The following is a 12,576-nucleotide window of genomic DNA, read 5'->3' as shown; positions in this document are numbered from 1 at the left end:
GTGTAAAACTGGATCATTTAGAATCTGGTGCAGCTCGGTATGGTAGCCAATCAGCTGCTAAATTCAGCTTGTTCAGTTAAGCTTTGACAATAAAACCTGGAAGATGATTGGTTTCTAAGCAGAGCTGCACCAGATCTTGCATTCTCCAGTTTTAGTATATTTTCCCTAAAGTGTTAACACTTTTACCATTTAAATAAAGTAAATTGAAATCCTATTTGGTTAACAGCTGCAAGTGGCAAGAATTTTGATATTTTAATCTCATCACCCTTATTTGTATAAGTATATATAGCTGAAATGTTTTGCATTGCCATTTGCATCATGCACTGAGGTACAATACTCAGTGTAGGCACCACTTCCCATTCTGCTTTTCATGAGAACGATATACATATCAATGAGGACTTCTTCAATGGAAGGCAATACAGTTCAGACTCTAACTTTTATTGTTTCAGCTACAGTTGTCTTTGTAGTTGGAATAATCATACATATATTTGTCATAGTTGGAAAGATCATTGAATGGATGAGAGGAAGACCACTAGCATCCACTGACCAGATTATCACCTCCCTCGAGATATCAAGAATCATCCTACTTTTCACCTCCTTGTTTGATGGTGCTTCAAAGCTTTTATTTAGAAAAGGTGTAACAATTAGCATTCTTTTTCTGTTTCTCCGGGTCACTTCCAACTATTCCTGTGTGTGGTTTTTGACTTTTCTCTCCGTAGTCTTCTGCTTGAAGATCTCCAACTTTCACAATGTTTTCTTTCAATGTCTGAGGAGCTTCATATCTACAAGAGTCATCCATCTGATTATTGGTTCTGTATTATTATCTGCCAGTCAAGCCTCATTGAATGTCTGGATCACCTACGTTGATTTTTCAAACAATTATACTTTTGATTATACTCTTGATTTCACCAGTCCAAAAGTTCAGATGTTCTTGCTGTGGAATACCACACCATTTCTAATCTACCTCTTGGCAGCTCTTCCTCTCATTGCCTTTCTCAGTCTCCATGTCAGAAGAATGAAACATGAAGCAAAAATGACTCGCCTGGATTCCTACTACAAGGCTATATGGTTTACAACCATCTCTTTCTTCAGCTGTGCAATCCATATTGCTATCAATGTTAATCCAGGCTATTATTACTCTTCTTTGATTTATGTTATCCTGAATATTCTTCCAATTTTTCATTCTATTTTCCTGATCTTTGCTATGAACAAACTTAAAAATCAGTTCTCCTGGATTCTCCAACAAGTAACCAAATTTTGGTCTGTTATTAGAGCTTCTGGAGCCAGTTTTTGAGATCTGGCTGTGACTGTCATTAAAGATGTATGGACTACTAGTGCACAACCTTAGATTAGAGACTAGATTAACATATGGGGCTATCAAAGGGTTAACTGTGTGCTGTGTGTGTGCTTTCAACTGTATGCACACTGCTTTGTATGGCTGTGCTATGGAGAGCAATACAAAGCAGTGTGCAGGAGCTGACAGGGGAGAGAACAATGTTGTTTACAGACAAGTTCTCTTCAATGAACGATCAAAGAGTTAACTGTGTGCTGTTTTACTAGAGAAACATGCTACTATGTATTGCTCTTCTATGCAGAGCAACACAAAGCAGCATGTCGGTGCTGGCAGGGGAGAGATCTGTATTGATTACACACAGAGCTCTCCCCTTTCACTGTTCCTCTGTGATCGCCGGGTGCCAGTGGGAAATCTCTGGCCAGGACCCAGTGATCGACATCTGTAGCCACTAAAGGCGGCGCGGGTAGGGCTGCGCACGCACTTGCACGCCCCCTACCCAGAAATGCGAAATCATGTATATATAGGTGATTTTGCGTAGCCCTGTAGCCAGGGGCGGACTGACAACTCATGGGGCCAACGGGCAATAGGGTATCATGGGGCCCCTGTGTCCTTGCCCAAACTCAAAAAAGCCTATGAAAAAGGTACCAGGGGCATCTCATGGGGCCCCCTACTGACCCGAGTTTCCAAATGGTCAGTCCGCCCCTGCCTGTAGCAGTAATTCTGTGATCGGCGGTGAACCGATTAAAAGAGTGTTAGTTCATAATACTGTAGGTGAGTGTTGGGTTTTTCAATGTGTAGCTAAAAATGTTTTCCAGGAACTCACACCAATATAGTGAGTCACTTCAGCTGGCTCTCTACCCATCAGGAAAGCCCAATCTCATCACCTGTATAGGGAAGGGGCGTATTTATCACAAGGAAAACAAGGCAATTGCCTAGGGTGGCACTTTTCAGGGGGGGGCAGCACTGCAACCTGGAAGAATGGACAGAAGAGACACATACGGCATGGGGACCAGGTAGGATCCAAGAGAGGCTGAGGGCTGCTTGATGGTGTATGAAGAGCCCGACTCTCATTCCCAGGGATGTCTGGAGCTGTAAAGGTCTTTCTCTCCCTCTCTCTCTTTGGGGGGGGGGGGATGTGTGTTAGTGGAAGGCTCTGGTGTGAGGGCAGGGGTGTTGGTGTTCAATGTCAGGCTCTCTCTGCAGGGGGAATCCGATTTTTGTGTTGCCTAGGGCAGCAAAAAACCTAAATACACCACTGGTATAGGGCCAGATCAGTTTATAGTCATACAAGATAAATCTGGCATCAAACTTTTTTTAGATTTGGATAGAGTATGGAAGTGATATATCTTCTATGGAAACCCAAAATGAAAGTGTAACTTCAGCATTTACCCATCACCCACCAATTAATGACATGAGTGTCATTCTGTATGAAGAGGATTGCTAACCTTGGACCAAGGAGAAAGACGGGGACCGCGCCGATGCATTTAAAGAGTGAGTAGCAACTGGATTTTTTTTTAGCCCAGAAGGGGGTGGATTTAAAAAAAAAATGGAGTTCCACTTTAAATACAAATTTGTGATTTATTTTAGTGAATATATATTTTAAGTTTTTATTGTAACATTTGCTTTAAATTATATCTAAAGCCAAAACCTTTGAATGAGATTTCCTTCTCAGATCTCACTTCTGGCTGTTTTTTCAGGACAGAAAGGTAAAGGGAATCTCACCAAAGGGACAAAAACAAAAGCTAACAGGGATGTTAACCCTTCCCCACCCTATCCAAAATAAAAAAAAATTTAGTTGAAGATATACAATAGGTGGGTGGCACAGTGGCTTAGTGGTTAGCACATCTGCTGTGCAGTAAATGGGGCATGGGTTCAATTCCCAACCATGGTGCCTCCTACATGGAGTTTGCATGTTCTCCTGTGCTTGCGTGGGTTTCCTCTGGGTACTCCAGTTTCCTCCCACACTCCAAAGACATGCTGGTAGGTTAATTGGCTCCTGTCTAAATTGTCCTAGTTTCATCCCTGGCCATGTGGGATCTCCTCCATGGTAGGGGTTGGGGAAGGACCTGGCAACCTCTCCTCTAAAATAATTGCTAACAGAATTCATGGAAAAAGACACTTACAAGTGATGGTCCATGCAATCACCAAGGGTTGGATATGACTGTATAGATAGATAGATACAATAGGCAGAAAATGGATGGCAGAAGAATGTAGAGATGCAATGTGGGTTATTGTCTAAAATTGGAAAGTGCAAAATCTGGTGCAGCTCTGCATAGAAACCAATCAGCTTCCAGGTTTTATTGTCAAAGCTTAATTGAACAAGCTGAAGTTAGAAGCTGATTGGCTCCCATACACAGCTGCCCCAGATTCTGAGTGCACTAGTTTTAGTAAATCCCCCCCTTTAATGTGACCACTAGGACCCTTTTTCAACAATATTTCCATCAACATGCATGCTACTATCATTCAAGCTTCACAATTTCTATCTTACTAGCTATAGACATTAGGATCACCACCTGATCTGGAAAAGCAAATGATAGATATATTGTGCAGACAGAGCTAAAAGAGAAGAACTAAAAAAAGAAAGAACCAGAACAAAACAAGACGTAGGACATTAACTTGTAGTTCTCATTTAATTCACGTTGAGATACCTTCTTTCTGACTCCATCCGGTTACATAATAATAACTCAAATCCATGTTGTATCTCATCTTAACTACTTCAACTACGGACACTTTCACCCCCTTCCAGTCCAGGCCAATTTTCAGTGCTATCACACTTTGAATGACAATTGTGCGGTCATGCAACACTGTACCCATTTGATTTTTTTTAGCATTTTTTTGAAACAGATAAAACTTTATTTTGGTGGTATTTATTCACCACTGGGATTTTTATTTTTTTTGCTATATAAATGAAAAAGTCCAAACATTTTGAAAAAAAAAAGTTTTTCTTTTGTAAATAAATAATCTTTCTTCATAAATCTTGGCCAAAATGTATTCATCTATCTTTTTAGTAAAAAAGAACCCAAATTAGTTTATATGCAAACATAATTTTTCTAAATTTTTATTTTTATATTATTATTTATGTTTTTTTTTTAACATAGTGTCACCCTAGCAGTACAGTGTCGCCATAGTGACACTGTACTACTTGAAGATGATTTTTTTTTCTTTTTTTACACTGATTGCTTTTACACCCATAAAGGCTTTTAAAAGCAATCATTTCTCCTTTTCTCTGGCTGCATTTCAGCAATTGAGAAATACTGTGTGAACTGTGATTGGTCACAGCTTGTCACATGGTACAAAGCTGTTGTGAATAGCCTTGTACCATGTGACCTCTGTGATCATTCACAGATTTCACTAGTAGTAAGCAATGATGTCAGGAAGTGACATCTTGTTTACTACTATTCATGTGATCACTGATTGGGTACACTGTAGTCATAAAGGGATGCCCATTCTCCTCTGACCTCTGACATCAACAAGGCATTTTCCTCCACACAACTGCCACTTACTGGATACTTTCTCTTTTTCGGACCATTCTCTGTAAACCCTAGAGATGATTGTGTGTGAAAATCCCAGTATATCAGCAGTTTTTGAAATACTCAGACCAGCCTGTCTGGCACCAACAACCATGCCATGTTCAAAGTCACTTAAATCCCCTTTCTTCCCCATTCTGATGCTCGGTTTGAACTTCAGCAAGTAATTTTCACCCAGTCTAGATGCCTAAATGCATTAAGTTGCTGCCATGTGATTGGTTGATTAGCAATTTGTGTTACCAAACAATTGAACAGGTGTACCTAATAAAGTGGCCGGGGGGGTTTGATGGATACATTGTCTAGACCAGGAGGTCTACAAACTATGGCCCTCCAGGTGTTGAGGAACTGCAAGTCCCATGAGGCAATGCAAGACTCTGACAGCCACAGGCAAGACTCCCAGAGGCAGAGGCATGATGGGATTTGTAGTACTTCAACAGCTGGAGGGTCATAGTTTGGAGACCCCTGGTCTAGACAGAACTAAAAGAAGAACAGAAGACGTAGGACATTCACTTTTAATTCACGTTGAGATACCATTCTTCTGACTCCATCTAGTTGCATGTTAATAACTCAACTCCATGTTGTATCTCATCTTAACACACTTATCTCATAACTATGCTCTCTACCCATCAGGAAAGCCCAATCTAACATCACACAGGAAAGACCAATCCCAGAAGCAGAGGCATGATGGGACTTGTAATACTTCAGCAGCTGGAGGGCCATAGGTTGGAGATCCCTGGTCTAGACAGAACTAAAAGAAGAACGGAAGACGTAGGACATTCACTTTTAATTCACGTGAGATACCTTTCTTCTGACTCCATCTAGTTGCATGTTAATAACTCAACTCCATGTTGTATCCATGTTGTATCTCATCTTAACACACTTATCTCATAACTATGCATAATTTTAAAGAAGGAATAATCAACCTACAATTTTTAAATGGACAGTTATTCTCATAATCCCTTTCTAGTCTTTGGAGGAAATCATACACTGGTCTATTTACCACATTATCTGCCACATGATTATCATCATTATTATCATTATTTCTAGTAGTATGTATGAATTATCATTATTATTATTCTTTTTATTTAATCATTACTTACGGCTCTTTCTCACGAACATTCCTATCTGCCTGCCTGTTTTTCAGGCGGACTCAATCAGAACCTCCATTCTCCTCTGTGGAGCGGCAGGTGTAAAAGGACATTTGTCTGTTTACACCCGCCGACATCCAATCCGCCAAAAAGGGATGGATGGGGATCCAATTCCCCTTCCGTCCGTCTGTTCGGATCGGATGAAAATGGACAGGTGGTCTGTTTTCATCCGACCGCCCATTGAGGAGAGCGAGGAGCTCTGTGTCAGTTCTGCAGCAGTAGAGGGGACAGAGAGCTGTCATCTGCTTGCTCAGCAGGGATCCATGGAGAAATCCCCCACTGAGCAAGTGGATCCGCTAAACGGGTCCGTCCCGTTTGAAAGAGCCCTTAATGGACAGACAATGCATCTGTACATTTTTTTTATCCTTTTAAATGTTCAGGCTATGGTTATAAAAGTTATAAAAGCATGACCCAGTGTAGAGCTCTGCCCCATCTCCTTCTTTTATGGGATTCTAGGAAAGGATTGTATTTGACCAACATGAATAAAGGTCTGTGGTGGACACCTACATGTTATCTTGCATGCCTTTCTTTATAAGACCTATAGGGGGAGATTTACTCAAACTGGTACACACAGAATCCGGAGCAACTGTCCATGGTAGCCAATCAGCTTCTAGGTTGTATTGTGAAAGCTTAATTGAATACGCTGAAGTTAGAAGCTGATTGGTTTACTATGCACAGCTGACGTTCTGTGTGCACCAGTTTTAGTAAATCTCCCCATAGTTTACTTTTATTGTTGACTGTGGAGTGCAAACCAGGTTTCATTTTTGCTCTGATCAATAGGTTCTAATAAGGTTAAAGCAATACGGACAATAAGATGGACACATTCAGGAATATGCAAAACAAGCTACACAGGTCATTCTGAAGCCTCTAGCAATGCCTGCTACAGTAACTTCCAGCATCCACCCATATGGTTAATACTAGAGATGAGCAAATCGAACATGACGAAGTGGAATTCGTTTCGAATATTAGGAAAAATTCGATTCGCGCTGAATCCGAAAATTAGCAAACTTCGGATGCACGAATCGAATTTTCCCCGATCGGCCGATTTTCATCCCTTCTACAGCCGGCAAAAAGTGTCCCTGCAGAGAGCTCCGCTATTTCTGACAGTTCTCTGACAGTTCCTTCACATTTACAGTGGTTGAAACATTGTATCTATTTGTTTCCATTTAGGATACAGATGTTTTTAGTCGGAAACAAATAGATACAATGTTTCAACCGCTGTAAATGTGAAGGAACTGTCAGAGAACTGTCAGAAATAGCGGAGCTCTCTGCAGATACACTTTTGCTGGACTGGAATTCTTCTTATTTTCATCCTACTTCTTCTTCTTCTTCTTCTTCATCCTCATCCTCTTCTTCTTCTTCTTCTTCTTCTTCTTCATCCTCATCCTCTTCTTCTTCTTCTTCTTCTTCCTCTTCTTCATCCTCATCCTCTTCCTCTTCTTCATCCTCATCCTCTTCTTCATCCTCATTCTCTTCTTCTTCATCCTCATCCTCTTCTTCTTCATCCTCATCCTCTTCTTCATCATCATCCTCATCCTCTTCTTCTTCTTCTTCTTCATCCTCATTCTCCTCTTCTTCTTCTGCTTCTTCTTCATCCTCATCCTCATCCTCTTCTTCTTCTTCATCCTCATCTTCTTCTTCTTCATCCTCATCCTCTTCTTCTTCTTCTTCTTCTTCTTCTTCTTCATCCTCATCCTCTTCTTCTTCTTCTTCTTCTTCTTCTTCTTCATCCTCATCCTCTTCTTCTTCTTCTTCTTCCTCTTCTTCATCATCCTCATCCTCTTCTTCTTCTTCTTCATCCTCATCCTCTTCTTCTTCATCCCCATCCTCTTCTTCTTCATCATCCTCATCCTCTTCTTCTTCTTCATCCTCACCCTCTTCTTCTTCATCATCCTCATCCTCTTCTTCTTCTTCTTCTTCTTCTTCATCCTCATCCTCCTCTTCTTCTTCTTCTTCTTCTTCATCATCCTCATCTTCTTCTTCTTCATCATCATCATCCTCACCATCATCCTCTTCTTCTTCTTCATCCTCATCCTCTTCTTCATCCTCATCCTCTTCTTCTTCTTCATCCTCATCCTCTTCTTCTTCTTCCTCATCCTCATCCTCTTCTTCTTCTTCTTCTTCTTCATCCTCATCCTCTTCTTCTTCTTCTTCATCCTCATCCTCTTCTTCTTCTTCTTCTTCTTCCTCTTCTTCTTCATCCTCATCCTCTTCTTCTTCATCCTCATCCTCTTCTTCTTCTTCTTCTTCTTCTTCTTCTTCATCCTCATCCTCCTCTTCTTCTTCATCATCATCCTCATCCTCTTCTTCTTCCTCACCATCATCCTCTTCTTCATCCTCATCCTCTTCTTCATCCTCATCCTCTTCTTCTTCCTCATCCTCATCCTCCTCTTCTTCTTCATCCTCATCCTCATCCTCTTCTTCTTCTTCTTCCTCATCCTCATCCTCTTCTTCTTCTTCATCCTCATCCTCTTCTTCTTCTTCTTCTTCATCCTCATCCTCTTCTTCTTCTTCTTCTTCTTCTTCTTCTTCATCCTCATCCTCTTCTTCTTCTTCTTCTTCTTCTTCTTCCTCTTCCTCATCCTCTTCTTTTTCATCCTCTTCTTCCTCTTCTTCTTCATCCTCTTCTTCATCCTCTTCCTCTTCTTTTTCTTCTTTTTGTCTTCCTCTTGCAGGTCACTGCTCATGCGCAGATTTTTTATCGGCAAAAAATCGTCCGATTTGCCCACTATTGCCGCGAAAATCGGCCGATCGGCAAAATCGGCCGATTTTTTTTCCAACTTTACAGAAAAAAAAAACGGCCAAAATACCGAAAAACGGCCGACCAAATAGCCCACTAACGATCCGAAAATCGGCCGATTTTATTTTCGGCCGAAAAATCGGCCGATTTTCGACCCATCTATGGCCTGCATTAGGGCCACAGAGACTTTAGGGCCACAGAATCGTTACTCAGGGACACAGAATCGTTACTCAGGGACACAGAATTGTTACTCAGGGACACAGAATTGTTACTCAGGGACACAGAATCGTTACTCAGGGACACAGAATTGTTACTCAGGGACACAGAATCGTTACTCTGGGACACAGAATCGTTACTCAGGGACACAGAATCGTTACTTAGGGCCACAGCTATCAAAGAATCAAAAATTTAAAGTGACATACACCCTTTTTTTTTTTGGTGGCTGTCGTGCACAGTTGGTGCTGCAGTTTGCCGATTGTGCAAAATAAACTGACTTTCTGCTTCACAACCACTATTGTACGTTCAAAGAGTTAAATCCATTTACACGCCAGCTGGCGGTAATATTTTTTGGGTGATTAGTGCATTCCAGTGACATAAACGTACAGTTTCCAGCCAACGGCAAGCTGCAATTGACCGATTGTGTACAATAAACTGACTTTCTGCTTCACAACCACTATTGGCCTTCAATTGAAGCTGCTTCCGCTCCGCCACTCTGCCATTGGACTCTTGATAGCCGTCTCCCCACGCTGCTGCTGGGGGGACTTTTTAACCTAGGCCTGTGTATGGCCTTCAATTGAAGCTGCTTCTGCTCCGCCACTCTGCCATTGGACTCTTGATAGTCGTCTCCCCACACTGCTGCTGGGGGGACTTTTTAACATAGGCCTCTGTATGGCCTTCAATTTAAGCTGCTTATGCTTCGCCACTCTGCCATGGGCCCCTGTACCGCCTCCTCATGCTGCTGCCAGGTCCAGAGTGTGTCATGGGTCCCTGTACGGCCTCCCATTGCTGCTGTCTCCATCGCCACACTCTGCCATGTGCCACTTTCAGGTCTCCTCACACTGCTGGTGGTTTCCATTTTTGTCATAGGGTGCTGTATGGCCTCCCATTGCTGCTGCCTCCACCGCCACACTGTGGCTCCACACTCTGGTTTTGGCCCCGTGACTGCCCAAATGAGTGAAGTGTGCGGTGATTCTAAGATCGACGGCACTCATCTGCATGTCATACTGACTGACAGTATTATTTCTCTTCCCCAGCAGACTCCAAGGGCATTTAAATTAAAGGTACAGTGTTCTGCACTAATATCAAGGCTCTCTGAAGCCTAGAAACACCTTTTAATAAGTTAAATTCGCAGCGAATAAATTCGCATCAAATCAAATTTATTCCACAAATTCGGCGAATCAGCCGAATCAAATTTTTGAATAATTCGCTCATCTCTAGTTAATACGTACTTTGGTCCAAGCTGGAGCCATGTAACTATGTACAACTATCCATGCCTGGAATTCTTCTTTAAAGTATCCTAATACTCTGTAATAAAGTATTTTTTTCAAAATACAACTGTTGTTGATTCATTTTTATGTAGCACTACCCCCTTAGGAGTCGCTGATGTTTTGGGTACCCCTATAGTCCTGCACAGCCAGGCAACACGTTTTCCATTCAGACCTGCATCCAGGAGACAGTAACCAGTCCTTGAGCTTGTGTTTTGTATTTTATTAGGGGAATTAGAATTTTGAAAGAGTAAGGGGTATATCGGAAGCCCAAGGGTAATGGAAATGAGGACAATCTTCCTGGACTATGTACAAATCTCTTTAGCAGCAAAAGAACAAATTCTTCTTGGAGAGCTAGCCAGCATCTCCAGTAGTACCACCCCAGACCCTAGATACTCCTTATCCAGCTGTTCTGGGTGAATCCCTGGGAAGATGATCCAGTGCCAGTCACTTTAACACAAGACAGTCCTGGGTAGTAGCTAATCCAGTTTCCCACCAGAGTGCTCCTTCCTCTTACCTGCTCAGGGGGTGAAGGTCTACTCACTCAGTCTTTCTCCTATTCTGCTGCTGGGTCGGTGGCTGCTCTCGGGTCTTAATTCTGCTGGGCTGGTCCTTCCCTGCATAGGTAGTCCTCATTCTGGGGGCCAGTGAAGTTCTGAGCTTTCCTCCTTTCAAGATCTTCTGCCTGTAGGTGAGCCCCTCTCCATCTGGGCCTCTTCTCAGACTTCTGCTCTCCAGCTTCACTTCTCCATCTTCCACCCAAACTCTCCTGCTGCTGAGCAGGCTCTCTCACTCTTAAGGTCTGCCCTGGCCCCATGCTAAACCTCCTGTTGGGGATTGGCCAGGATCCCTTGACAGTGCAGATTAGCCACTCTCCTCCCAGGGACGTCTCAGAGAGCCAATCTGCAGAGCCTCTCAGCTCTTACCTATATTTAAGCCAGCTAATTATCATACCCAGGCTGCTACTCAGCCCTCCTTACTAACAATTGAACTCTAGCCTCCCCTAGCTACCTAGGAGGGTGCTACATTTAGAATTGGGTTTGAATGAATAGGAGAAAACATTTGCTCAAAGGTGATAGAATGTATTGTTAACAGTAATGTTTAACGTATCCTAATTCTATGGAATAAAGTATGTTTGTTTCCAATACAACCATGGTGGATTAATTTTAGGAATTGGTTTTGGTTGAACTATGTTTATTGGAGAAAAAAAGAAGTGGTAATGAGTTTGGAAAGGTGATAGTAAGAAAATAGGAAGGATCACATTTCTTTAATTCCTTAAAGTGTTACTAAACCCACTAAACCTGCATTCACTCTATCTGGTCTCCCCGGACCCTGCATTCACTCTATCTGGTCTCCCCGGACCCTGCATTCACTCTATCTGGTCTCCCACAGTACACAGAACATGGAAATGTAATTATTTTTAGTAAATATGAACTGATAAATACCTTTTCTCATGAGCAGTTAGAGCAGTCTTGTGACTTCTATCAGTGTCCAGCAGAGCACCAGGTAAAGCTTGTAGGAAGAGTTTTCATTTTGCTCTAGGAAGATGCAGGACCCCTGACCTCTGTCTGGACAGTGCTGATTGGCCCTGTGCTGATCACATGCACTCTCCCAAAAAAAAAAAAAACCTCTCTAGCATTACATAGCAAACTGAGCATGTGCAGAGTGTCTCCACATGATATGTCTTATCTGGAGATCAGAGAGGGGGGGGGACAGGAAGAAGGTGAAGATCTGAGAAGACAGTGTTTTTACACAATGTGGAGCATTAACCCCTTAGGTTCCATAGTGAGTATAACAAGCATGCTTTACTGCATATACAGACTGATTTTACTGTTGTGAGTTTAGTAACACTTTATATTTATCTTAGCTCTAAAATGTCTCGGTTCAAATATTGCTTCTGTCACAATAATCTATTCATCATAGGACATTCATACTTAGGGGTTCATTCTCTGCTCCTCTGTATTTCAGATTTAGGTTTTCTGTGTTGCCGAAGCTCCAATACCACTACCACAGACTAACTACCTTTTCGCCTTGGCCACCTGTTGCAAGCAGTGCCGAAATACAATTGCTAATCAAAAGAGAGGCCAATAAAGGCATTCTATTTTTTATCATGCCTAGCCTTTTTTTTTTTTTTGTACTGCTAGTCACCTTCTCCTGATTCTGATGTTGCTGGAGTAAAGGTTCATGTAGATGGGTGACCTTTTGTACACTAATAAACTGGGGGCACCTCAGGATAGACATTAAAAGGCTGATAGTCTGGTAGGATACAATGATGAACATTTTGGATCAAATCTAAGAATAATATGATGTTTTTAACTGAAAAAAAAATAATTTGGTCAAAAAACTTTAAATCTAAAATGTCATAACTTTAATTTTCATATCA

The 12,576-nt window shown here is 41.8% G+C and overlaps 1 protein-coding gene across 1 annotated transcript; it reads left to right on the top strand.

Annotated features, from left to right (window-relative positions):
- The first annotated feature begins 406 nt into the window (after positions 1 to 406).
- On the top strand, positions 407 to 1,294 carry LOC149432241 (taste receptor type 2 member 125-like). The gene has a single exon (XM_089665360.1). The coding sequence runs from the start codon at positions 407 to 409 to the stop codon at positions 1,292 to 1,294; it is 888 nt and encodes a 295-aa protein (XP_089521486.1).
- The last annotated feature ends 11,282 nt before the right edge of the window (positions 1,295 to 12,576 follow it).

Source organism: Staurois parvus, unplaced genomic scaffold (genome assembly GCF_062004578.1).
Source record: "Staurois parvus isolate SC_StPar_1 unplaced genomic scaffold, SC_StPar_1.0 ptg002181l, whole genome shotgun sequence".
In the NCBI taxonomy this organism is placed as follows: Eukaryota; Metazoa; Chordata; class Amphibia; order Anura; family Ranidae; genus Staurois; species Staurois parvus.
The sequence above is the reverse complement of the archived record's forward strand: the minus strand, read 5'-3'. Positions and strand labels throughout refer to the sequence as shown.

Bases quoted from the DNA above. Each gene is read 5' to 3' on its own strand.
- LOC149432241 (XM_089665360.1), top strand. From the start codon at position 407: ATGGAAGGCAATACAGTTCAGACTCTAACTTTTATTGTTTCAGCTACA.